The sequence below is a fragment of the Patiria miniata genome, unplaced genomic scaffold (assembly GCF_015706575.1).
Source record: "Patiria miniata isolate m_02_andy unplaced genomic scaffold, ASM1570657v1 HiC_scaffold_20, whole genome shotgun sequence".
NCBI lineage: Eukaryota > Metazoa > Echinodermata > Asteroidea > Valvatida > Asterinidae > Patiria > Patiria miniata.
The window spans coordinates 8,242,941-8,270,344 of NW_024037059.1; the positions used below are offsets into that span (position 1 = coordinate 8,242,941).

A 27,404-nucleotide genomic window follows, 5' to 3' on the forward strand; every position below is an offset into this window, starting at 1 on the left:
CGAACGAATAGCAGACGACACATGATTGTCGTGCGTGCTTGCTGGAAACTTTGCCCGGAAGCACGGTGTAGATTTTCCACTAATAATATTGCATCTTTCTAGTACATGAAATATTTGTTGTACCTCCATGGTTGTAGTATAGCCAAGAATATTACTTCTGAAGAAAAATGGACGAGTTTGCTAGAAGAAATGTAAGTCTTTTCTGGCGTTAGTCCAACTGTTAAATAAATGTTTTCGCCCCATGTGGCGGCAATGGTGGTGGGGCGAAGAGCGTGAAAGGTTTTCGCACCGTGCCCGGCGAACTGCAACTGCGATTAACTTTGACACTTTCACTGTTTGAAAACTACAATACACAAGCAAAACAAACTAGAAAGAATACAATAGGACCTAAACTTACAGGCCTCAAACCTTATCACATTACTAAAGTAAAGCATTCTCAGAAACAATTTCCAAAAACCATGAAAACCATTTCGGTTGATTAAACTGGTGAGTCTTGTTCCAAAGAGCCAAAGTTCCTGACATTGAATATGGTCAGCTCAGATGGTCGACTACCGTAACGATAGCCACTGTGTCTTGTTTAAGGCCGGGTACGGGGGTCATACCATGGAGGAAGGAATAGTCATACTCAGCTTGAAAGCAAAGGCAAAGGGAATTTACTGACCTTAACAACTCTGTAGGTTTATTCATATTATTGTTCACAGAGAATGTCACATGACGTATAAACCGGCTTACCCCTAGAACTATGGTCTGCTTGAAATAGAATTTTTTTTAAATATTTTTCTATTTTTTTTCTCAGTTGAAGGATTTCTTGTCGATGTACAACCAGTTTACTGAGCTTTGTTTCAACCACTGCATCCAGAATTTGAATTACAGGCATATGATACCAGAGGAGGTATGTTCCTAGTACTTCATTATCATTATCGGGGTTGCCGTAACGGGTTTTTCAAAAACGATGATGACAGTTGAATTACTTGCATCCAGAAATTCACCTTCTTTATCTCCCCACAGGAGGCGGGGGAGCATGGGGGAGGGAGAATAATAAATATAGTAGGTCACTAGGTGTATAACCATTGTGCTTACAGAACAAAATGTGAAAGGTGGGGGGGGGGGGGTGTACCTAAAAGGGGAAAAACCCATGCCGCTGGCAACTAATTTCCTGTTAGAACTAGAAGCCTAATTGTATCCACTTTATATATGGTGATAATCCGGATTCTATGCAAGTTGTATGGAATACCTCCAACAGTTTAACTGGCTTCCATTTAAAATGCATTATAAACGTTTGCCCCTCCAGGTAGCGTGTGCCAATCGATGTGCTGAGAAGCTGGTCAACGTTAACCATCGTCTGATCACCACTTACATGGAGATCAATCCTCTACACAAGCAAGCAGCAGCCCTGGAGGCAGCCCAGGCAGAAGCGACATCATCAGATACTGCGGGGAAACCCCTCAATCTAGCCGGCCAAGTGCAGCAAGTCTTTGGCCCAGACACTGTGGTGACCGATGGTAGTGGTGCTGCTGTATCGATGGATGGGAGCCAGACTACTGACGGACTAACTAGGGAAACACATGATGCTGCTTTAACTGAACATGGTGCTGATGTATCACAGAGCAGCGATGTTAACTTGGGAACAGAAACTGCAGCATCATAACACACGTGGGGATTTTTTCCTTTACGTTGATGGTGCCAACTGAATTGGTTACAACCTCTTGAAGTTTCCCGTACGGCATTAAGCTACGAATATGCATCAGGTGGCCAGGGTTGAGGGGGGATAGTATTGGGAGTTGACTTGAACTAGTTCCTAAGGCGAAATGCCCATACACATTTGCCCTGCGCGTTAATCGTCACATCATCGCTTGGTAAATAGCAAAACTAGCAGCTGATATTCTGATGGTGAATGTACTAGTACATTGTAAGAATGATGATGATGATGTTGAACCATCTGAATGGACTACACCTTGGTCAATCCCCATACTTTGGTATAATCGTCTACACTGGGCATTGCCTGAGCGAGTATTTGATAGGACATTAAAATACACAGCTGTGTAAAAATGAAAAACAGACTTCCCCAACGTGAAGTGCTTCATTTTCCTATATTTACTTATTTGTGTGCAGACTGGAAAACTTTCTGAACAATACTACCATGGCATAACAAAACAATTGTAAGTTGTCACATAGTTTTGATACACCTTTGGAAGAGATTTGCTCCTACTAGGTGTACAAAGGACCACGCACTGGATTACACAACCATCAGATGTAGAATAAGATCAAGGGATGGCTTGAATAGCTGTCCACTGTTCAGACAAAATCTGTACAAGACACGACCAAAAGTATTAAGAGCAATACGCAGTGCTCTCCATTATAAACTTTTTTATTACTGTACAAGGCCTCCAAAATTCCTTAGACTTTACAAACTTGTGAACAGTAAATGCTGCTTAGAATACTGAGCTTGATCAAAAAGGCATTCATGTTCATGTGACATACAAATATTGAGTGGCTCAGAGTGAAATGGGAGGAATATTATCGCAAGGTAAAATCTGGACTTTTCCATTTCACGAGGTGAAGCCGAGTGAACTGGAAAAGTCCAGATTTTACCGAGCGATAATATTCCTCTCATTTCACAATTTAAAGCCACTCAATATTTGTTTTATATAACTGACATATAGATCCTTGTCACTTGATATTTGAACTTTTATTTCACTACAAAATTGATGGGAAATGTATTTCTCTTTTCCAAACCACCCCTTCACGAAAATGTTTGAACCCCACTATGTAGCGCTGGCTCTTTGGAACAATACGCGCAACGCTGAACGCGCACACCAGCATGCCTTTGCACACAAATACCGCGTCTTGGAACAAGAATGATCCTAACTGTTCAATAGTATTTCCCACTCCCCATGGGCGAATAGTACTTTTTGAGACCCCGCATGAATGGGAGCAATAACGAATGTCACGTGATGTGAGTTCCACCAATCAAATGACAAGGATATGTATGTCGGTTATATAATAATGGCTCACATACTAATTAAACCAAATAAAATGCACATCTTTAACAAAGTACATACAAGATTGATTTTTGAGAAAAAAACAATAAGGCATACAGTGTGAACAAGCAAGCATCGCCTATTCAGGCTTCTTCCCATCCAGGCAAATAATTGAAAATGAACACTTGTGACTTCACATATTACTGTACCACCAGTGTGAAATTGATTGCAGATGATTTTTTTTTGCCAATGACATTTTAAATGACATATTGAATGATGTAGTCAAGAGCTACATGTAGTTAGGAAAAATACTGCAATGTGAGGCTTAACATAATATGTACCACCCTAATGCACATGTAATAAAAATAAACAATATAACACTACACACGCCACTAACTTCACCTTCTTCAAACTGCACACTATGAAGAGATTGATATCGGTACAAACTGAAAGCGGCAATGCAGTGAAAAGAAACCCCTAACTAAATACAATTTTAAAAAAATAGATCATTTTAATAATACATCATTTTTGGAACCATTGTGCCATTTGTCCTGATCCCTCCAAACGAAAGGACACAACTTTCAAAAACATAGCTTTTTATTAAAACTGGGATGGAATTTAACAATGGGAATTCAAGCAGTTTGCTTGTGAATACAGAAGGAAATATTTTCAGCATTGTTCTCACTTTATGTTGCCAACATTTAACAGTAAATGTTAAAACTTGTAAACCACTAGATTGTAAAATGATACAAAATCAGTTGAACTGGCAAAAATTATTTCTCTTTTTGCACATACAAATTTTGTAAAGAGCGGAACACCAGTTTTATATTTATTGTGCACATAAATAAAAATGCACAGTTGAGGCCAAGGATTTATATTCACTTAATGACTAGAATTTGGTTGTAGCTAAATCTGTATTACATTGTACAGTGTACATGCAGCACAGAATAGAACAGTTTGGATCATGTGACCACAATTGTATCATGTGACCACAGTTTGCATCATGTGACCACAAACAGGTGTGACACGGTCTATACAAATGTACAAAGTCATACGAGTATACATGTATTGAGCCTGCTGAAAATAAACATTTAGTAACAAAGTATAAGCATTATATGTGCCATTTGTGGAACAAAAAAAAGCTGTACATGTACATAACAATTCCAATGTAATATGTACATAAATTATAGAAAATACAGGCAAGAATGTTACAAAAGTCTTTGTAAAGAAGTTGGATCAAGGTTTGTTTATGAGCACTTCAAATTTGGAATGTTTATCAACCCCAAAGAAAATGAATACAAGTACAATACTGAATGAGCAATGAAATGCAATTCTAATGCAACAGTTTCTTCAAAGGTATTTGTATACAGTGTGCAAAATTTCAGTTGATGTTAAAAATTCCTCAAAGCACCAACTCAAACATTTCGACATTTTTAGGCTGAAAGAATTCATACTTCTTACAAAGCTCCAATGATTTTTTTACATGTAAAATTACATATTTTAATCAAGTACTAAAATTACAAACTAGTTTCACAGCGAGCAGTTGTATCTGGTTTTTTTTACCTCGGCATTTCACCATTGGTAAATAGTACAATTTAATACTTGGAGAACATTAGGAGTTTGTGACCATCTTTATTTCAAAAACAAGGATTTACATCTCACCGATGCAAACTCCATCTTATGAATAGTTTGGTTGCGGTACCCGCTGCTATATCAGATTCGTACCAGCCAACCAATCCTTGCAAGCTCGGTGGGCGAGTGGTAAGACGTCTGCACTAGTAATGCAGGAGGTTGTGGGTTCGAGTCCCACCCGAGTAAGATTATGACTTTTTTTTTCTCACAGGTCCTTGGACAACACTGAGTACACAGTGTTAATAAAAATACATCAGTGACGGGCAAAAACCCAATATTGAAAAACCAGGATAACTGGTTAAAATATGTCTTGAGCAGAGTATCATGAATCAAATTTCCGCAATATTGTTCGCAAAATAATCAGTAACATTCATTTCTATGCTTGATCTGTTTACATGACGGTGATGCTTACAGACCTACACATGTGCCACCATTCACACCTTGTCATTGTTAGTACAGTAGTTTACTTTTGCATTGGTCCAAGTCACCCATTACAAAAATAATGAGATTATAGTGGTTTCATAATATCTTCTTTTTTGTCTTTCCCCCGAGTCTAAAAAAAAGCTGGTCACAACGATTAATGCTTGTTCTCCTATTTTTTAACTGAATAAAAATAAAATATATCATAGTCTGATACAAAAATACGTTTCAAGATTTTAGTTTTCAAGCAGCCAAGCTAGTATTATGCATGTACATGTACACATATTGATGGCACCAACACAGCAACACCACACAAAAATAAAACGGTGAAAATTCTCTTCAGCCAACAATGTGTGTAAAACTACCTTAGGTTTCTTTGTCTTTCTTTCTCAAATTACAATTAAAAATATTACTTAATATACATTTACCAATAACATTAAAACTTAAAAAAATATCAACAAAGCCCAAACGCACCCAAACGAATTCACGATGCTAAAATTTGCTTTGAATACAAACAAATTTGATTCACATATAGTGTGAAATGTGTGCTGCTGAAATATATCTTTTTAAAGCAAACCCGTATCATTGTCATTGTCACATGTCTTTACTTTAAAAACATTTTTTTAATTTTTCATTTATGAAAACTTTACTTCAAAACAAAGTGGTTACATTAGATAAGCTTGCTCATCCGAAAATGATTCTGGTAGAATTATAAGGCAGCTAGCACTAATTTGTTCTGTTCTCTCATTATTTCTTGCATTCAAATTTTCAAATTTCGCCTTTACTAAAAAATGCTCAGTGACAGAGAAATAAAATACAGATACGGGAAAACAACCGTACAATATTTTTTTTTAATGGCTAAACTGTAGCCATTTTGCTATTTACACTTTTGAAATCCTTTGTACAGAGTTATCCACAATAATGTAATGCTGCTTGAAAATTGCTGGCCGTTAGATTGCCAGGGGGCAAGTTGAGGCAAATTTAAATGTAATGGTTTAGAGATGCATTTTTTTTTTCAGCGTTAATGAAGTCTCTGACAAAGTATCCCACAAAGTCGCTCAAAGACTCGCTGGAAAAAAAATGCAAGGCTCACCTGTAATTCCTAATATCGCCTCAAGAGAGCGGTATAGGAAATGATCAAACTTCAATTTCCATGCAAGTCTCATTTCATTAGTAATTTAGTTTGTCAACATGCATTGAATGATGTAAGTGTCTGATCTCTGCAACAACAGACATTTTGAAGGTACATGTCTCAGGAGCAACGACTCTGCAGTAATGTAACCAAGTCCACCACAAGTCCTCTAGTCCCAAGCCCCTACTTCTTTAATTGCTCAATGCACACTCTTGCAACTGCACTGGCTGTCCGCAGCACGCTTATGATATTTCAGCTGAAGTTCAATCAAGTTCCAATGCACGTCAGCAACACTACAGATGCTTTAGATAGTTGTTGCATTGAACAATCCAATCCAAATGACGTTGTACATGGCTTAGAATGTAAACATGACAGTTAAGAAACACTTGAAGGACCAAGTAATTATGTCAGTGGTTTTGAAGTTCTGTAAACTTGCCGATGTGCGTTGCAGGTAAAATTCACAAATTGGTCTGGCATTTTTTGTCTCCAACTGTACCCTCCAGTTGCGCAAAATGTTTCAGCTTCCAGAGTTGCCAGCACACAGCAAACATACACACAGACCGGTCTAACAATCAGATGACAGTACCGGTTTCCATGTCATTTGTGCCATTGCTGTCCATTTTCAGGTCGGCCTTGGACTTGTTGCTGTCCAGTTCAGCACTGTTGACTTGAGTGTCCACAAGTCGGAACGCCTCCAGGAACTCATTGAAATCAATGTAGCCATCCTTGTTGATGTCAATGCAACGCGCCATGTCACGGACCGACTCCTTGGAGATATCCGAGCCTACGTGCTTGCTGAGAAGGCTGCAGGCCTCTTCAAACTCATCCATGGTTATTGTGCCTACGGTGAAGATGAAGACACAAGAACAGTGAGATACGATTTGAAGAATACGCATAGTGTTAAAGGTAGAGAAGATCATTTGCAGCTAGCCAAAAAGTAACTGACGAAATTATTGTTGAAAAGCTTACTTGGTTTAAAGATGGCACTAATCTCCCTGTGAAATTATTCTTTCTGGCATGCTGTCATTTTGAAGAAAACAATAAAAGAAGGCAATTTCCAAAGATGCATCAAGTGACGCATTTTTGAAAATTTCCGTTAGTAGTTGGTTTGTAATTCGGCGAATCCGTGAACGGGAGCGTGCAAACGGTGACACGATGCGCACGCACATGCAGTTGCTATTATTCGTTAGTTCTGTGTGTGACATCGGGTAGCTGCAATCGGCTGAATGAGAACGTGTCCCGGACGCTGATTTCGGGCACAATTCAAAACATGACTCTGCAACTTTTGAACTGAAATCAAGATCCTAGAATATCTTTTTCTTGGAATTTACAGCATTCACCGAGTTAAAACTTCATCAGGTTAGTTGTTCAGCACCCGTCTTTAGATTTTGAGCACTTTTGTTCCTTCAAACAAAAAAAATGCACAAATGACAAATGATCTACCCTACCTTTAAACCATCAACGAAACAAATGCAACTACTTGAGAAGGGGACTAGAAGTGATCTCTGAGGTAGCCAAACATCTTTATTCAAATTGTCGCATCCACCCTTATGTGTTAAGGCAGAGTCCCCCGGACTAGGTGTTATGTCACGTGGATAAGCATGAATAAACCGTTTGTGTAATCATTGTTACTAATCTAAAATAACAAAGAACAGCCTCCAAGATACCAGCAACTCCAAGGTCTATTCAACTGCAAGACGATAACGCAATGACTGAGTACCTGAGTGGTCTTTGTCCATGGCCCTGAATATAGTCTCCAGACTGTTCTTGTTACGATACAGCACCTCGGTCACACTGGGCCCTCCTTCATGCCCTCCTATCGTTAACTCCACCTCCATGCAGGACTCATACTCCACCATACCCTATGAACAAAAAATTGCAATAATCCAATACGTTAGAAGTAATGTCAAATATGATTTTAAAGTATGTTCTTAATGTGACCTGTCATAACCCACCAGGTTATTATTTAACTAACACCATAATTAATAGTTTTCCCTCTAACTACTAACGAAGATGATTCAATGAACTTAGGACGAACCACTTCAAAATTGGTTCATTAATGGTTTGTAAACAATCCAATTACTTCAGTGAACGAAATTGAAGAAGCCATTCATTTTTGAGGTGGCACCGAGTTCCCACTCATGCCCCACGCGTTCTTAAAGAAAAAGCGCGCGCGCATTTTGGTAGCCCTATTGGTTGAAGGAGCCCGGAGTGGGTGCGTACTACCTGAGCATAACTCGCGTGAGCCTGGTCCCACCTCAGAAATTAGCTGTCGCCGGATTAGTCTATACACTAGTTAAGGAAATAAATAAATATGATAAACAGGCAAAAACTATGTGAGGAAATAATAATAATAATAATTTGGGAGGCTAATCATCCTTACTCGCAGCTGGTATGCTGAATTGCGAAGGACGCGGCTACAACGTGGTCAGGCCGCTGGCACGTAAAGGCACCTATGGCTGCCGGCCACATCGACCCATATATGACCACGGAGCACAGCCTGAGATCAAAAGTGTTTGATTTTTCCGGAGGGAGGAAAACCGGAGGGCCCGGAGAAAAACCCTCGCGGCACAGTTGGGAACCAACGCACAACTCTACTCACATGCGATCCGCGGCCAGGATTCGAACCGTGGTCACCTTGGTGAGAGGCGAGCGCTTTACGCACAAGCCACCCATGCCACCCACATAACGTACATAAACACAATCAAGGCAAGTATATGGACACAGGTTGAGTATGGAATTTTCCTCCTCATAATAAATTTGAAAGGGTCACAAATAGAAGACTGTTTATGAACAGACAGAGGTTAAATTTCAGAATAGCTTTTGCTTTGATCACCTGGTCGTTAATCCGGATGAGTTTATTTCTCAGTGTCCGCCATGGAATGGTTAGCTCTAGAACTTCCTCCATGACGTGAGCCCATTGCGTCAATGTAATAAACCCTTTTGAATGCAAAATATCATATGCTTAATTAAAGTTGCAAATATCAGTTTCAAAAACACAAACATTGATGATGCATGCACACGTTGGAATGAAATTAACGTCATTTCAAAATATCAGATGATTTTACTGTACTTTTGTGCAGAGAACTCTTTTTTTTTTCAAATAAAAAGAAGGTCAGAGATCAGAGATAATCTTTGGTCAAAATGGGGAAAGAATGTTGCAACCTGATGCTGCTTTTTTTCTTCATATATCATCTCAATGAAGGTAAGTCATTGCAAAACTGATGATAAGACATGAATCTGGGACTGAGAAACATTTCCAAATTTTGTTAGGAAATACTTTTTTTCTTGACTCTGCATAGACTTTGTACACAACCACTGAGGTAGCGTCAGGTTGCAACATTCTTTCCCAAAATGGTCAATGCTGACAATATCAACATATCACAGACACCTTGAATTTCTTAAAAGAAAAGGACCTTCTGGGCTGTGCATACCATTTAATCGCTGCTGTACAATTAATCACAAAATGTGTGGGTTCATGGGTTGTTCGTGAGTTGATCGCCTGTGAAGTGGACAGCTTGTCTGCACATTTGGCAACAGGTGGCCGGGCGAGGCGAAGCTCCACAATATATATAAAAGGTGACACTTTTAACTTGAAAACTAAGATTTTGTCTTTGTGATTCACATTTCTTGTCGAGTCCATCACAAGTCAAATCCTTAGTCACATCCTTAGTAAGGACCAGTCAGATGGAACTACAAAGTTGTTTGAGATTCTTTCCTTCTCTGACAAACACAATATGGCCAACATAATGTTAATGGATGGGAAAATCATTATATGTGATGCGATCAAGCTACATGAGTCGTTTGTCGGGAATTTTTATTTGGAGATACAGGTCAAAATATGGCCACTTCATCACATCACTTCATCACATCTCTTGGTGTTCCGACTTCCATAATTTTTTTAACTAAAGATGGTATCAGCATGCGATTTTCACAGCAGTAATGCTGAGATTGTGCTCTTTTCAAGTCTGTAATAAAAAATGTTTTGACCGGGGTCGACAAACGACTCATTTAGCTTGATCGCATCACATATATTGACTGTTGCCACACTAATAATATTATTAAAGAGTCCACCAGAATCTTCGATGGCAACTTACCTGTATTATTCGGATCAAACTGTTGGAAACCCTGCTTGAGGGTCGTCTTGTTTGTTGCCATCTTTTCTTTCAGATCTCTTAATGCTGATTCTTCTACAATGCTCAATCTACGTAAAAAAAAACAAGTTAATGAGTGAGCTTTTAACTTGTCCATTTTCTGCACTCTAGTGTTTGCCACTTGACTGGACAAACATTGTGGTACTGAGCAGAGCTTGCTAAAGTTTTGGATGGTTACAAACACACAACCAAAGCCAAGTCACTTTGCACAATTTTGCCCCAGTATATGTAGTCCGAGGATCAGACGTTCATAAGTGCAGAGCTACACTATAAATGTCTGATATATCCATGCGTGTCAATTTTATGAGACCCCGCGCACCAGCCGATCAAAGCCACCTTTAGAACTTGTGATGTCATTTAGAGCAGAAATTCGGGCAAAGCTGTTGATTGGTCAATAGCTGCCATGCTTTTGTCATTTAACATCGGGTTACCGAAGACCCAATGGAAGGCGCTCATGACATGGAAGCTGGTACCGTCATCTGATTGTCAGACCGGTCTGTGTGTATGTGTGCTGTGTGCTAGCAACTCTGGAAGCTGAAACATTTTGCGCAACTGGAGGGTACAGAGGTCAAGATGCAGCCTAGTTAATGCGGTACGTCTAGTTAATGCGGTACCCGCTGCTATGTACATCAGATTCGAACCAGCCAACCGATCCCGTTAGCTCGGTGGTCGAGTGCTAAGACATCTGCACTAGAAAGCAGGAGGTCGTGGGTTCGAGTCCCACCCGAGTGATATTTTTTCCAACTTTCACTCGGGAGGTTACACACTGAGTATACAGTGTTTATACATCGTGAAGGGCAAAACTTAATTTGAAGACGCAGTCTTGTTTCGCATAATCTGCACGCATATCATAGCCACTTGTCATGCAAGTGTCGATTCCAAAGACTACAGTTTATGCACGGCACTGTCTGGTTTGTGTGAGTACCTCTGAGCCATGGACAGCTTCTGATGTGACTTGGAGGCCATGTACTGTATACAGCGTGGTTTCAGATCGCTACCCAGCTTCACGTAGGCTCCTCTGTTACTACCCATCTCATAGTAGTTGGATGCTGAGAATACCGTCAATACCTGTAGCGAGTAATTACCAAGAGAAGTTACAAGGTAGCTGGATGTAAAAAGATGTGGTAAGCATAACGAAATTTGTCAAACACACCTAGCAATCCATGTACAAATATGCGTGTATATGGCGCAGATGTACTGTTCACTATGCATATGAGTGAAACATGTACATGTAGGATTAAATTTTTACTGTTTCATTTGTCAATTTATTTTATTCTGTACTAGATTGATAGGAAGAATGGAATGGCATAATGGACACGCAATGGGTGCAGGTATGTATACATATCCAGCTTTTTACGCGCAATGTACGTCCGTTTTTCTCAGTTTCTATACATACATTTTTTCATGGTTGATCTAAAATTGGGCACAGCAATCAAATTTCATGATTTTTCAAAAGGTGGGGGAGGGGACAAACTGCCCACTTGCCTCCCTGCTTCAACCACCTATTCTTGGTACTTGGTTGGTTCTTCTCCTAAGGACTTCCACAAGGGAGTATATCTAGGAGGCCAGAAACACTGAGGCAAACCCCTTCTCTTAGCAATAAGTGTTACTGGGTTCATTTACGTGCGTTAGGCCTTATACAACACACGGGAACTCCGGCTTAACGTCCCATCCGAAGGACGAAGCAATAATGGTTAAGTGCCTTGCTTAAGGGCACAAGTGTCCGGGCCCTGGCTCGAACCCACGCCACTGTTGCGTCTGAAACACCAGAACATGAGTCCAGTGCTCTTAACCACTCGGCCATGACACTCCATTCAGGTCAGTCTATAAATTTAGGGTCCAAAATCACATTTTCCCGTCCCTGTTACCTTGATTCTCTGTAGGTTTCCAATCAACTATCATTTTATATTTGTTGGGAAGTTTGCTATGCAAAATTACTCTTGGGGGATGACTGCATTAAGGAGTGCATCAGAATTATAAAATCATAGATGTAACAGGGACCAGGAAAAAGTGGACCCCAAATTTATAAATGACCATAGTATCAGATTCCCTAGAAACGTACTCATTACTAGCAAGATACAAACAAACTGAAGACAAATTTCAACTGATACAATTGTTGTTTGTCTTGGGGACAGTCTTACCAGTCCATTATGCGTGTATTCGTACCCCTCTGACTTGCACTCATGGGATCGGATCAGCAGGTCTAGGCTGTGTTTCTTCAGCACCTTGCTGCTGATGTCCGGCCCGAAATAGCTCCCTCCACCACGGAACAGATTAGGCTGGCAGCCGTCCACCATCTTAGGATCACTCCACAGGACGTCTAGGATCTGCCTCCACTCGGAGAAGTTGACCTTATCGGTCAGGTCGTCTTCATCCCCGGTGATCTCATCGGCACCGTCCTTCAATGGAGGCTTCAGAACTGACTTGTACTGTGAACAACAGCCATATCAACGACTACAACTTCAGCGTTGTCCATTAAAGGTATAGTCCATCATTTTGTAATTTGTGCATTTTGTTCGTTTGAAGCAACAAACATACTCAAAATCTGAAGAAGGGTGCTGAACAACCAACCTGATGAAGTTTCAGCTCAGCTTCAACTGTATATTTCGAGAAAAACAGCATTCTAGGATCTGGATTTCAAATCAAAAGTTGCTGAATAATGTTTTGAATTGGGCCTGAATTCAGCGTCGGAGACACGTTCTTAGTGAGCCGAATGCAGCTACGCGATGTTGCGCACTGATCCGACAAATTATAGATGGCGCACGTGCGTGTGCGTCGCGTCAACGCTTGCGCGCGCTTCGCTGAATAAAAAAACGAACTACTAATGGAAATATCCAACGGTGCGTCTTAAGAAGCACCGTTGGAAAGGTCTTCTTTCGTTGATTTCTTCAAAATGACAACATGCCAGAAAAAATAATTCACAGGGAGTTTAGTCCCTTGCTATCTTTCAACCAAGTATGTTTTTCAACAATAATTACGCCAGTTACTTTTCGGATAGCTGCAAATGATGGACTATAGCTTTAAAATGTTAGTCTATGCAGAAAACTTATGTTTGATCGAGCGCACTAAGTGCGAACTACGATTCTAGTGCTCTGACAACATGTGGCTCATAATCAATTTTCTTATGGCTCATGAGCAATTATCAAACAACGCGCAACAGATGTTCCTATTGGCTGAACGAGAACTTGCAACCCTTTTGTTTTTCCTCCGTGAGGTACAACACAAGGATTTATTTTTCCGGCCTGTGAAGGGATGGAATGCCAGAGTTTTTCGAAAACTTGAAAAAGCTGGAATTCTGGAAAAGTGGATGTAAGGATTCTAAAAACAGAACCCACAGGGACCACTTGTAAGACAATTCATCTCAATACAACATGTGATTCCTATCAGATTATACCAGTTGGTCAGGGAGGAGTGTACTCACCTTTCGTCTGTCCAGGTTGGTCAGCAACGTCAGGTCTGTCTTGTCTGAGATGCCACCATGTGCGACTAGGATCTTCCCATCAATGACGGTTGCCAATGGCAACAAGGAGAAGACATCTTTGAAGAGAGGGATGAGCCACTGGGCTTGCTGCTTACAGTTGGGCTACAAGCAGATAAAAAAATACACATACAGAATTGATCAGCACTGATTTGAATTAAGGGGGAGTGTGGCCTAGTGGTTAGGGTTCGTGACTCATGATCAGAGGGTCAGGGGTTCAGAACCAACTGCTGGCCATATGTTGTGTCCTTGCGCAAGCCACTTCACCCCACTTGCCTCTCTCCACCCAGGAGTATAAATCGGGACCGGCATAGCTGTGGAGAAACCTGCAATGGACTGGCATCCCATCCAGGGGGAGTAGAAATATTCTCAGTCATTTCATGCCAAAGAAACTGGAGATAAACACCAGCATGCTGGCCATATTGGCTCGTGACAGACTTGACTTTACTTGAAATCAATACTTTCACTGTACTTTTTTGCATTTTGATAGATGAATATTTAACTGTTATTGCCACCAAGGGTCTTAGTGCATTGTTTTGTGACAGGGATATTAAAAGAAAAAGCTTCTCAGTCTCCAACAATGGCATAAAACTCAGCATCATAAAGAAGTTCTGGAACATACATGTATGTTCTCATACTAACTTCCTATTGCTAGTACAACTGGGTATAGCTTCCTAGCAATAGTAAACAAATATTGAGTGGCTCAGCGTGGAATGGGAGGAATATTATCGCAAGGTAAAATCTGGACTTTTCCATTTCACGAGGCGAAGCCGAGTGAACTGGAAAGGTCCAGATTTTACCGAGCGATAATATTCCTCCCATTTCACAATTTAAAGTCACTCAATATTTGTTTTATATAACTGACATATAGATCCTTGTCATTTCATATATTTGAACTTTTATTTCAATACAAAACTGGAGGAAAATCTTCCAAACCACCTCTTCACGAAAATGTTTGAACCCAACGCTGTAGCGCTGGCTCACCAGCATGCATTTGCACACAAATACCGCGTCATGATCCTAACTGTTGAATAGTATTTCCCATTCCCCATGGGCGGATAGTACTTTTTGAGCCGCGGCATGAATGGGAGCAATAACGAATACCACGTGATGTGAGTTCCACCAATCAAATGACAAGGATCTGTATGTCGGTTATAGAATACTTTCTAAACTGTGGGCCTTGGAGTAGCTGGGTAATTAGTGATCAGACTAAGGGTGCTGCATCATGTCTGCAAAGCGCACATGGAAAATAAACCGATAGTGTAAACTAAACAGTAGAGCTTATTAATATTTTCACATAAAATCAACGTGAATTCCTTATCAGATGGCATAATGGTCAGTTGGTCACTACCTGTGCTGTGTACAGTTGTCACGATAGTGCCAACCCAGCATGTGGTGTCGGATCCACGTTTTGTCACAGTTTTTACCATCCATCACAGCTTGGAATACTTTGTCTGCAACCTACTACGCATTGCGGTATACGATCTTTGCGTACTACAATGGCGACACCGAATTTCCGGTTCCCGGAAGTAGGCCGGTTTAAGCAGGCTGGCCATTATCATAAATGTTTGAGTTGAATCCCATACAACCAGCTATCAAGCACCTACTTTTCCAATTTTCGATTATACATTTTGTGTGTGTGACAAGAAGCAATTGGGTATGTACCCCAAGGGACGAGAGACACAATTGGATGCAACTGCCTCCACCCAGGAGCATATAGGACAACGAGCAATATACCACTGAGGGCCGCCAGTCATTATCCATACCCCGGGGCCACATTCATAATGTAGTTCCCATCCTCCATTACAAGTGGCCCCTCTTGTGTATTGATAATTGAGACATGATCCATTAACCATGATAGTGTTAATAAATAATTCCACACACTGAAGGTGACATACACAAACAGCAACATGCAACTATGTACGTGTTCTACATAACCCCCGAGAACCGACACACAAATGGGGAACAACAGATCCTTTCAGTCCTCGGGAGTTGGGTCTTTTGTTGGAAACGGTCCTCTGTAGTAAGTTTGTGTGCTTAGTCTATGGGAGAATGTTATATTACAGGGACAAAGGGAAACACAAAGCATTGTCCTCGAGGATATAGTAAAACAAGAGTGTATGTGCATTAATATATATCGCAGCTCAAAAATGTAATGTGCGTGCTGTTTTCAAGTTTCAACACGAAAAAAGTGCTTCTCATTTCAGTATTAATTATTTATCAGCCCAGGCTGACTATAATGCTGTTATCACAAGGCAGACTGGTTCCTGCCCCCCCCCCCCCCCCATCTCCTATCAGAATGTACATGCGTAGCAACCTGGAAACCAGTCCAACTGTACAAAAATCAGCCTTTTTTAGTGAGGGTTACAGATGTCAAAAATAGGGGGAAAAAGTAATATTTTGTTAACATAAAGTATACAACTTGGAATACTGTTAGGACAAATATTCTAAGATGTTGAAGAGCAAAGACAGAGCATTTGGAACATGTTTAGAATTTCAATTTTTACTAAAAACCACCGTACTTACTTTTCCATACTTCATCTGGACTTCCCTGATAAACCCATACCTAAAACAATGAAAAGAATACAAGATAATTAAAAAATAACAGAGTTAGATATTTGCGCCTATAAGAAATAGTACATGTACATTGTCAAAAATTTTCAAAACTTAACAATAATCATGTTGAAGTCTCAGGCACATGTTTTCAAACTGTACAGAAAGTAAGACAGAAAAAATAATATTAATTAGTTCCTTTCCCCTATCCTCCCATATTCCATCAAACTTTTCAATTCACTGTTGAACATGACATGAGGATTACCTTTTTTTGTAAAGGTGATTATTTGTTTGGAAACGTTTATGGCACATTTTTGAAGTGTAGAGGGGGAAAATACAATGGTTTCAAGCCACAAAATACATGCATTTGAAAAGTTGGATTGAGAGCTTCACAACTTTTGAAAAGTGGCAGGTTTTTTTTCCAGTGCATTGTGTACAATGTATGGTTTGCAGATCCAGACATTGTCTGTTTATGGATCTTTCCTTTTTTTCCCTTTCATTTTCAGTTAGGTTTGGGGCAACTATACAGAGTGGTCCATTGCAGGTGCAGATTTCTTGGATTTGGGGAGGCATGTTAAAACTGCTGGAAGACATTCCTAAACTACAGCATCTTTGTGGTATGGTGAAAACAGCGCTGAAAATACAACCTAAGTTAAGAAATGCCGATGGTTTAAAGAAAGATGGTCAAAAACCAGTTTGTCTACGCGCAAGTCTATGAGATATGGTCAACACAATAGCACTACGTGCACTGCAGATGTATCCCAAAGACTGCGTAGACCAACATGTACTGATCTATGAAACATGCGTGCATGCACTTATGTGATCTGATACACCGTTCCCTCTGGAGACATGCACACAATAGGGAACAAAAGATTGTATACGTCTCCGCAGGGCAATTTCTATAGATGAATACGTCTCCATAAGGTTATCACGAAATAGATATATGGATTTTACTCAAAAACTAGGAATTTCCAAGGTATGTTGATCTGTTGCAAATAGAAGAGTTTTAGAAAAGGGATATGAAGTCCAAATTTCAGTCAAGGAAATTAATTCTGGTTCAAATAAGAGCATTTTGAAACTACACTTTCAAACTTGAAAACTTTACTACACGAGAACAAAGAAATGTCTCCACAAGGATACAAATTCCAGTATGTGTGTGGGCATACTAGTGTTTGACAATTTTTCTGTAAAAAATAGCTACATTTTCTTTAACTAGAGCTTTATTTTTAACGCCGTTTTCACCATATGCCACCACGATCTGGTAGTTTAGGATTATTTGAAAATAATTTCATCATGTCTCCCTAATTTTGAGAAAACTGCCTCTGAAAATTTTTTGGGACCCCTCTGTTGAAAAAATCTGTATATGTCTTGTAAAAGTGGGTGTTCAATTTTGATTTGAAATCAAAATGGCATCATACTTCCACATACATTTTCTTCAGAGAAAAAAAAAATGGTGCACGTACTATGCACTTCTTTTTACACATCATTATGATTGCAAACATGACAGCACTGTCTGTCGGAGAGGTTTGTGAACAAAACCTAATTGGCCTTATCAAATTAGCTGAACTACATTCAGGTAGCATAGGGTGTCACACAGCACGTACCAATTGGTTGCTAGACTGTTTGTGAGAATCACAGTGGAGTATTCTGCCTTCACAGCAGGTTTTGTAGCTGAGTGTGTTTGCTTAAAGGGAATGTACATCATTGGCTTTTGCAGTAGTTTTCAGAAATGACCTATTTTGAGGGGTTAGTATAACAGATCAAATATTGTTGCACTGACATGTTTGAAGTCTTGTGTTCGAAAATACTGGAAAAACCAAGAAAAACAAAAATGTTCAAGTAGTCTGGTTCCCTGACTCCACTAAAGATGAAATGGATCAATTTATAGATGCCAGAAAATTGTAAGGTAATGGAACCAGTCTAACTGGCCTGCACCCGTTCATGAACATGTAACCAATAGCAAACAAAATTTGGACTGAAAAGAAATGGGTAAATTTGGAGCAGTAGTTGAAAAATAGTTAGGTTTTTCCAATGGTGGTCGGCCGACCACCGTTGGAAATTTATACAAAATACCACTTTTCTTGAAAATGACTTCACACCTGGTGCCACTATTTTACAGGATGCTTTAGACTGTCATTTACCATTATCCTAGTAAGGTATTTCGTAAAAAATTGGTAGTTTTGTTTTTCGATGTTTGCAAATGTTGTATATTCCCTTTAAAGCATATCGTTTCCTACACACAAGTGTTTCAGTGGGCCTCATCAGTGACTTTTCTAATTGCCTTCCTGACAGTTCACCAGTATATGCCTGGCAATCTTTTTTTTTAATGAAAGATTTGTTCAAAGGCTGCAACCTTTTACATTTAGATGCAAATAGGCCAACATGAATTTTTAACGGAGGAGATTTTGCAAATGGATATCATCAGTAGCGGTAGTGCTTAGGGAATCATTTCACATAAATTGAGGGGGTCATGCCTGGTTGATTCTCAGCATCAGCACTGAGGGACTTTTCAGTGGTTCACATGGCACCATGGTCATCTCAACATTTCCTCTACATGTGCCACAGCCAGCAGCGAGTGATTTTTATTTTTAAAAAATTGTTTGCTTCTATTAAAAACAAGTGTTTGTGTTTGGCAATCTGTGAAATTTTGTACGGCAAAAGTTAAAATTGGCGTTTTACAATTTGCATCAAGGGATATCACTTACTGAACCATTATCAGCAGACCACTTTCTCCAGGTATGGCCTTTCTTATTTCACTATATGCCTCATGCATAATCATGAGCAAGAGCTGAATCCTTACTGGTCCATTCACCATCACATCACCATCAGTTGACTATTGCATGGGTAACCCATGCAATAGTCGACTGCACATGTGCATTATTAAGCAATCGTGGAACTATAGCATGGTGGTAGTGCACACACGCGATTATTGTCCAAGCTACATGAAGAGATTGCGGCACACGCCCAGCAACTTTTTGCAAAGATAACTGATGCATAACTTGACAAAAGTTTGTTGACAGACAACTACAGCCTGTCTCCAAAAAAATGGTACAATCGAAAACGATTTTTTTTTTTCAATATTAAATCTCAACAAAAGTAAGTCGTTTTGCGCATCACATTAAAGAAAAAAGACCAGGCTTTCCAATACTTTTTGTTTCATCTCATTTGCTTTTGTCAATCCAGAGATAACTCCAGTTTACTGCGGAACACTAAAATCGAGTTTGTGCCACTTTCTGGGTGTGAGCTTCAAGACAGCATGGCACAGTACTCGAAACAACTCTGCCCATGCATAAAAGTGGCACAAAATCGATTTTGGTGTATCGCACTAAATTGATTATATCTCTGAATTGACAAAAGCAAATAAGATCAAACAAACACTATTGGAAAGCCTAGTCATTGTTCTTTAATATTATGCCAAGTAAGAATGACTACTATATCTCTGAACTGACAAAAGCAAATAAGATCAAACAAACACTATTGGAAAGCCCAGTCTTTGTTCTTTAAAATCATGCCAAGTAAGAATGACTTATTTTGAAATTTCATATTTAACCAATTTTTTTTTCTGATTGTACCATTTTTTTTTAGACAGGCTGTATAACACGTTTTTTTTTTCGGGTTCGCCTCGGAAACTAGTTTGTCAACTTCCAATACCTCGGGGGGCTAATAATCAACTATCCACCCTCAAACCATGTTATAATTGTATACTACTCACTGTTAAACCATGTTATATTTGTATAATACAAACCTATCTTATATTCCTTCATGATCATGAATGTGCAACAGAAATAGCATTAGAATGCCATCACCTAAAAATAGTGCAGCAATTTTCATATATTCACTGCTGTAAGAAAACGCACAAAAGTAGTGTAAGTGAATATTCAATTGCAAGGAACCTACCTCAGATTCATGATGTGATCTTCATGGTTCCCGCGATTCAGGTAGACCTCGTTTGGGTAGACAAGAAAAAAGGCAAACAGCAGCATCGCCACCTCTACAGAATGCGGGCCCCTGTCCACAAAGTCACCATTGAAGACGTAGGGGTTTTCTTTGGAGGGTAGGCCATTCTGAAAGCAAAGCCAAACATTCAACAGTTCTCTATCAAATGTAGAAGTTCATTATGTCATTACTAAAGTGATCCATAAGGAACTGGCCACAGAGATGCCGAGTTCACACAAAAGCCAAGAGTTCGACAGTGCGAGCGGCAACAGTCCATCATAATGTAGCCTTGGCCGGCCCAGAGGACGAGGGCATCTCTTTTGGTGGATGGTGTTGGGGGTTGTTTGGGGGTTGTTGTCATATACAACGGGTCAAGAATAGGTTTCATGGATGTATGGTAGAACTTAAAAGACTGATGAAAGGGAGAAGACAACTTATGGATCAGACTTCATCTGAAACCTCCCCCCTAAAAAAATTAAAAATACATGACCAACTATTTGAATTTTGTCTTTATCGCACCTACAGCACTGCAACAGCTCATTTAAAATGTATCATGCTTATATTGACTGGTCACATGTTCATTAGAGTCTTGGCATGCTTGGCAAGGCTTCCCTTTCCGCTGACACTAACAAGCGCAACTATTAGATAAAACCTAAGCAGCCACAGTCAAACACACAATGCATTAGCAGAGTAACCATGGCAACACGTCAGGCATATTACTGTGTTGCCGTGACGACACTTTCAATCTGAGCAAATTTCCAGGCATTGATCTGTTTTGCGTGCACAACATGCGCCGTTACGCCTGAGAATTAACGACAGCTTAATTGGGCTTGATGGCCTTGTAGGAACATGCACGATATGTAAGTTACAGGATGTGGTGGAAGATGACATGAACTCCACGGAGCTCAACAATGCCGAGAACTCACTAGTAACGAATAACTATGCTATGAGTAGGCGGTATGAATTACTGAGTTTGTGGGATGTTATTACAAAAGAAAGATGGCATTCATGAAATATCATTTATCATTTTTCAGTGCTGTAGTAATATTACTAAGGGAATAACAGTGTGAGGAGCCAGTCTTCACTGCGTGATAATGGCCGGGTTTGGGGGTGACCGCTGTTAATTCGTCTCGGTCCATTTAAAGCGGTCACCCCCATACCCGGTCATTATCCCGGTCATTATCACGCAGTGAAGACCGGATCCTCACACTGTTATTCCCATTAATAAATACCTTTTTAACGAAATAAACAGTTAAAATGCTCCAATTTTGTGACTTTCTTTCGGCGATATTTCCAGACTTTTTTGTGTTCATGTTCATGGGCCATATTTTAACTTATGCGTGGTACCCTGTCTCTTCAATAAGCGTTGTTATATACACCACAGCCGGGCCCAGGCTGCGCTGGACAACATCTTCATTGCGCACACGTAGGACGTCCAGGGTTTGGACTTCTGCTGCCGTAGCGAAACAAATTACAACAATGTTTTCATATTTTTACCTGATGGAGGAAGCTGAAATCTCGTTTACACATTCCTTGTGTCCAGAATTACAAAGATGCTTGGTTTAGGAAAGGTAAATATGTCGATGGGCGAAGTGTTTAAAGAAAATAAATCGTAGATCTACGCTTTCATCGTAAACATCCTCAGTACACTGCACTGCGGTGCGATGTCGTTTTAAAACTTCCTTACGCGCGCGCACCCATAGCAACTGTGTTGCGTACGCGCGCGTCAGTCTCACGCGAAGGTGGTTGAACGCATGTGCAGTGCTGTATTGTTACAAGCTGCCGTATGACTGTTGTAAAGTTGGCCAATCATTGCCTTCCATGGGGCTGGATCAATGCTGGTTCAGGGGCCATTTTTTCGCTTGTTCTTTGAAGCCGGTCTTTATATCACCGTTAATACACCCCCACGTGATCGAGTCTCGACCAATCAGAAACCATCAACTCTCCAAGGTATTTATTAATTATGAGTAAAGGCCATGCAGTCTAATGATAAAGTTTTAAAATAACACAGCGTCTACTTCAGAACTATTTCACTAAATATCTTAGGAAAATAGTAGTTTGTGTAATAAAGTTCACATATTTTGCAAATGTCATTTCAGTTATTCAGGTATTTTTTGGAAGTCAATACAGACTTTCTTGATATGGGCCTTTTAGATTTTGGATGGGTTTGGAAAATAAGAATTTGTAATGAAGGCACTTCATTTATTTTATAATGGGGCTGCAATTTCAAGCACCCTGGCAATTTTAATCAAAGAAGTAAAAAAAAAAGGAGGCACACTATATATGCAGACTTGCTGTGCACATATGAACCTTTACCAGATATTAAGATTCACAATTGGAAAGCAAAATGTCAAATCGTAAGTTTTGGTCATTTCCGAATTTACATCGCAGGGGAAAAAAACATTTAACTGGTAGGATCTGACTGAATGGACAATGACTGTTTGGACGTTGCTAACAACAAATATATAAAAAATAAAACAAAGACCAAAAATATGTTTTGCTGAAATTCAAAAATTCTAGGAAAGACTGACATTTGATTCCTAAAAGCCCGCCCAGCAGTATCACTAATTTCGAAACATTGTTGAAAAATAAAGTTGTTCAAATACATTCCAGATAGGAAAAACACACACCTTGTATTCAGTGTTGGCATATTTTTCACTGTAATACCCTCCAATGTTTTTGAAGTCAACGACAAAACACATTCTGCACATGTATTCGCATTGTTCACATAGTTGCATTTGTATACAACATGTGCATGTACTTTCGGTACAATCACTGGAACCATAACAACACGCCTACATATAGTCGTGTTCACACCGTCGACGTCCTATTGTCCCTCTTTTGTTTGTACTCTTAACTTTTTAGGAAGACTCCCATAGGTTTTGTACACCACCCCAATCGCGGACGTATGCTGGGAATCGTGGACGATATTGTTCTCTTTTGTTCTCTGGCATTTTTCGTCCACAGTTTGAAAAGATGAACACGCCCACACACACCTGTTACACACCAAGTGTGGACATTCCCTTGGTTTCGTGTAGTTAAGAAAAAACCAGTGAAAAAACTCATTTTTCTCAAACTGTGAAAACTCTTTCAACCCAATTTTTTTCCTATGATCCCCTTTAGTGTTTCTCTTCATTTTGCCACCGATAAACCTAACCCTAAAATGCCTCTAAACCTGTTTTCCAGAAATGGGGAAACACTGTGTGGACTTGCCCACGTCCACACAACGTCGCCTCTACCTGGTTTATGTGGACCTCTTTTGTTTGGAAGTCCACACAGTGAATGTAATGCCTACCCACACTGGTTCCCAACTTGCTCTCTTTTCTAAAAGAATTTTTATAAACAATCAAGTTAAACAGGGTTTATTAAAACAAGGCTAATAATGATTACATGTTTTGGGTCAGTGAGGGGCAAAGTATGTATTTAAACACTGCAAATCTGGTTTTAATTTAATTTAATCAGCTTTCCGTTGATGCCTTGCATGGATGACTGAGCACCACTGATTTCAGAAAAAAAAAGGCAAAAAAAATTCATCTTTTGCCAAGTTGGGCCGACTCTGAGCAATTGAGTCATTGGGGGACCCACAAAGCTCACAGGGAAGCGAGCAATTTGACCAGCTCATAACACCACCAAATCAGACCAACTCGTGTGAATTAATGCGAGCGCAAAGCATGACGCCCTAACGGCGTGGGGCTCGGGGCCTGCTTGAAGGTGCCGAACAATTTTTGGATTCTAGATGCTCCGTGGTGCGATCTGAGGCAATTTCAATAACCACTTTAACCATTCTTTTTTTTTTTGCCAAAGATGATCATTTAAACATGATTTTTTGAGTTTGGAGTCACTGAATCAACTACTCTGAGCTATCAAATGTAAGCTACATTTTTATTCGGGGACGAAAAAAGTGTGTGTGGGGGGAAAATAATGTATCCCCCTACACTTTAAAAAGTGTGTGGGGGGGGGTGACATGTCCCCTTCCCCTCCCCACCGATTGACGCCCATGCTTGCAATGTACAGTTCAACTACACTTTATTTTTTGAAAAGCTGAGACATAATAAACGAACTCATGACAATCTAGCAGGGCATGGATATTGAATGTACATGTAAATTATAGACCATAATGATCTCTGTTGAACCATTCAAGTCAGGTTAATGGACTTGATCAAATCCCCAGGAGGATGCTGAGGAGCACTTCGCCGAGTGTTCCAACCCATTCACCGATCCACTCACCTTGTAGAAAATGATGAATAAGTCATCCAACTTGCCGTGCAAATCACCTTCAAAATAAAAGGGGAAAAAAGTTTTAAGAATGCGTTTGCTGCGTAAATGTCAGGGGGATCGTCTGACCATAAAGGCATCTTATATAGTCGGAGAAGCCCGAGGTTTATTTATGATGAACCTTTGCAGTGATACAGAGAGCATGTACGAGTCTCGACGGATGTTAATGTTTGTCTTTATATCGGACTGAGTGTTTATACTGCAAACTCAGCTCTGTCCAATATGATCTTGGAGTTGTTTATTAAAGCTTGCAGTGTTTTGATGCACTCTTTGACATTCCACATCTAAAGCCTGAATCTTGAGTGCTTAGAAATCCTTTGAAGTGCCGACTTTAATTATATCCAACACTAGTTTATGACTGTATACACATCAATGTTTAACTGCAGTTTTTTATCAATAACAACAAAATAATAAATACATACACTTTTTGATGTAAAGCCTGACGCTTTTAACTTGTGAATGTTTTTCAGCATTAACTAAAAATTAGGTTAATCAAATTGTATAAATGGAAAAAGAACTCAACAGAATTTTGGGTATATCTGCCATTTGTATTGTACTTGTGGAACCACATTATGTGAAGATTTCACTGTTAAGAAAACTTGGATTAAGTTGCGGAGACTCGCAATCGTCCCACAGTTTCTTTGATGGCCACGAAGCATGAAGTGAACATGGCTGTGTTGAAATCAAAAAGGGTTTACGGTAAGCGGAAATAACTCACCACACACTGTAATCTGCTTAGCCAGAGCCGTTGTGGCCTGATTGACGTTAGGCTTCTCTCTTAACAGCTTACGCGCCTCTAGTAAGATCTGGATGCAGTACCTGGCATGGATTGGCTGGTCTTCCTTCAAGCTAGCTACCATGTCCTGCAGCTGCTGGGCAGTCAGGGGGAAGGTCAGCTGTACTCCCTGGTAGGTTGGCTCCACTAGGATCTTACTGACGTCTAGCTTGTCTAGTTTATCATCACGGATAATCTGGGGATTCTCCTCTGAAAAAGGAAACAAGTTTCCAGTTAACGCTAGCCTTTGGATTCTGCAACTTTTTGTATGGTTGACTTCTGAGATGTCTTGGATATTTGTGGATATCAAGAGAAAATGTACTTAAGTGAATACATGAATTTGTTTCATGGGCCTTTCAAAGTTTCCAGATTCCTTCGACACTCTGAGAACCCATTTCATTTTAAGACACCAGTGCAGAGTGGCCTTGCATTTTTAATGTTATTTATTTTCTTCTCTATCCAGAAATTCAATCTCAGAAGCTATTTTAACAACTTTACTCCCATTTTCTGGGAATTGCTCACAAATAGGGTCTAACTATTTTATCGGCCTTTACAATCCCTCTTTATAAGAATCACCTTGCAGTGCCATCTATACCAGGCAAACACAAGTGACCGTTAATAAACTGAAAGTAAAAATATCAAATGGGTGAAACAAGAGGAATAAAGTATAAATTACTAGAGGTCAACAAAGATAACAATGCTAATATGAATGCTAATATATGGCCATTGTTTGAATAAATAGCTTTTTACATGTAGGCGCCCTTTGATCATTTCAACAGGTGGTGTTTTTTTCACTGTCATAATTGTCATAACTATGAAATTCAAATAGCTGATGCTACCGGCATATGTGAACTAAAACTTAATGGAGTACCGAAGTGTGACGTCATTTAGAACCAGAAAGTGTAGTGCAAACGAATGGAGTACGCGCGCGTGTTGGTTCATGGGCTGAATCACGCGCTAATGTCTTTCACACACATTTTGTGCGCATGACGCATTCACTTCGGTACTCCATAAACAGTGTGAAATAAGGTGAGATTTTTTTGTATCTATTCAAACTTACAATAGTTGAAATTTACTTCAAAAACAAATTAAGGACTTACCGGTACGCTGATTTTAGAAGAAAAAAAGGAAGTGTTTTAAACATGATTCCTTGTAAAATATCCATGACTTTTTTTTTCGATGTAAATTCCAGGATTTTCCAGGAATTTTCTATGTCCGTGTGAACCCTGCTTCCTGTTTTAGATTCACCCTGTATAGAGTACCGAAGTGTGACATCATTTAGAACTAGAAAATGTAGTGCTAAGGAATGGAGTACGCACATGTGTTGGTTTACGAGCTGAATCACTCGGTACTGAAGTGAATACATCACGCGTACAAAATGTGTGTATTAAGTACTCTATAGCCCTTGATGCTTAGATGTTGCAGTTTAGGCTGCTGATGTCTGTCAATATTTCTAATCAGCTAACACAGCTTGGGTGAAAGTTAATGCAATCTTATCCATGAATGAATTCAAAGGCCACATATCAAGTCCCCGAAAAGAAAAAATATCGATATGATAGTACATGTACCTTCCTCAGAAATGCCATTTTCAGAAAGGAAACTGGCTTTTGGAGAATCTTCGACCGAAGTCAACATGTCATTGAAGAAATTGTACAACTGTGGAGAAAAACGCAAGATAAAAAAAATGATAAGAAATTTTGAGAGTAACATTTTTTTTACAGCCAGTCTATTACTTATTTGCTTGTAAATATTACAGGGTCTGACATTTTATTTGATCCTGGTAGATTTTATCACAATGGTGGAATTGCTTGAATATTCTGTTCATGGATATAATGCGCACACTGCATGTAAAGTGGAACACTTTAATGCCGCTTGTCCAACGGAAGTGCGATAAAGCTTTATCAGATCCTCCGACTTTGTTCAATTGCCAATCATATCGCACCACGCGTTTGCTGATTGCCGGCTAAAAAACAACAGCTGCACGGTCTTCTGGTGTTGTTTTCCTTGATGCAGGTTTTCAAACAGTGGGTTTACAGTCAGCGTTATCGCAACTCGCTTACTTTCAAAA

General features: G+C 39.7%; 2 protein-coding genes and 1 non-coding gene across 4 annotated transcripts in view; 2 read left to right on the plus strand and 1 right to left on the minus strand.

Annotated features, from left to right (window-relative positions):
- On the plus strand, positions 1 to 2,069 carry LOC119727767 (mitochondrial import inner membrane translocase subunit Tim10 B-like). Its single transcript, XM_038199822.1, has 3 exons — positions 1 to 191; positions 797 to 892; positions 1,292 to 2,069. Exons 1-3 carry the CDS (start codon positions 168 to 170, stop codon positions 1,646 to 1,648), a joined length of 477 nt encoding a protein of 158 aa, XP_038055750.1. The 5' UTR covers positions 1 to 167; the 3' UTR covers positions 1,649 to 2,069.
- A 1,410-nt stretch (positions 2,070 to 3,479) lies between these two features.
- Positions 3,480 to 27,404, minus strand: part of LOC119727508 (serine/threonine-protein phosphatase with EF-hands 2-like) — a 54,502-nt gene continuing 30,577 nt past the window's right edge. For both annotated transcript variants that reach the window (XM_038199402.1, XM_038199403.1), the window contains exons 5-16: positions 26,905 to 26,992; positions 25,280 to 25,546; positions 24,514 to 24,560; positions 20,248 to 20,414; positions 16,324 to 16,363; positions 13,741 to 13,902; positions 12,461 to 12,748; positions 11,245 to 11,387; positions 10,263 to 10,369; positions 9,002 to 9,105; positions 7,886 to 8,027; positions 3,480 to 7,006 (exon numbers count right to left, since the gene is read on the minus strand). In XM_038199402.1, the coding sequence (XP_038055330.1) occupies positions 6,738 to 7,006; positions 7,886 to 8,027; positions 9,002 to 9,105; positions 10,263 to 10,369; positions 11,245 to 11,387; positions 12,461 to 12,748; positions 13,741 to 13,902; positions 16,324 to 16,363; positions 20,248 to 20,414; positions 24,514 to 24,560; positions 25,280 to 25,546; positions 26,905 to 26,992 (1,824 nt within the window). In that variant the 3' untranslated portion in view covers positions 3,480 to 6,737. The remainder of the gene's footprint in view (positions 7,007 to 7,885; positions 8,028 to 9,001; positions 9,106 to 10,262; positions 10,370 to 11,244; positions 11,388 to 12,460; positions 12,749 to 13,740; positions 13,903 to 16,323; positions 16,364 to 20,247; positions 20,415 to 24,513; positions 24,561 to 25,279; positions 25,547 to 26,904; positions 26,993 to 27,404) is intronic.
- Trnat-agu lies at positions 4,726 to 4,799 on the plus strand. The gene has a single exon. It is a non-coding gene; the product is annotated as a tRNA-Thr (tRNA).

Excerpts from the sequence above, each read along its gene's own strand:
- LOC119727767 (XM_038199822.1), top strand. The coding sequence starts at position 168 with ATGGACGAGTTTGCTAGAAGAAAT. Across the intron at positions 192-796 it reads ACGAGTTTGCTAGAAGAAAT|TTGAAGGATTTCTTGTCGAT; the intron begins GTAAGTCTTTTC and ends TTTTTTTCTCAG. Across the intron at positions 893-1,291 it reads GGCATATGATACCAGAGGAG|GTAGCGTGTGCCAATCGATG; the intron begins GTATGTTCCTAG and ends TTGCCCCTCCAG.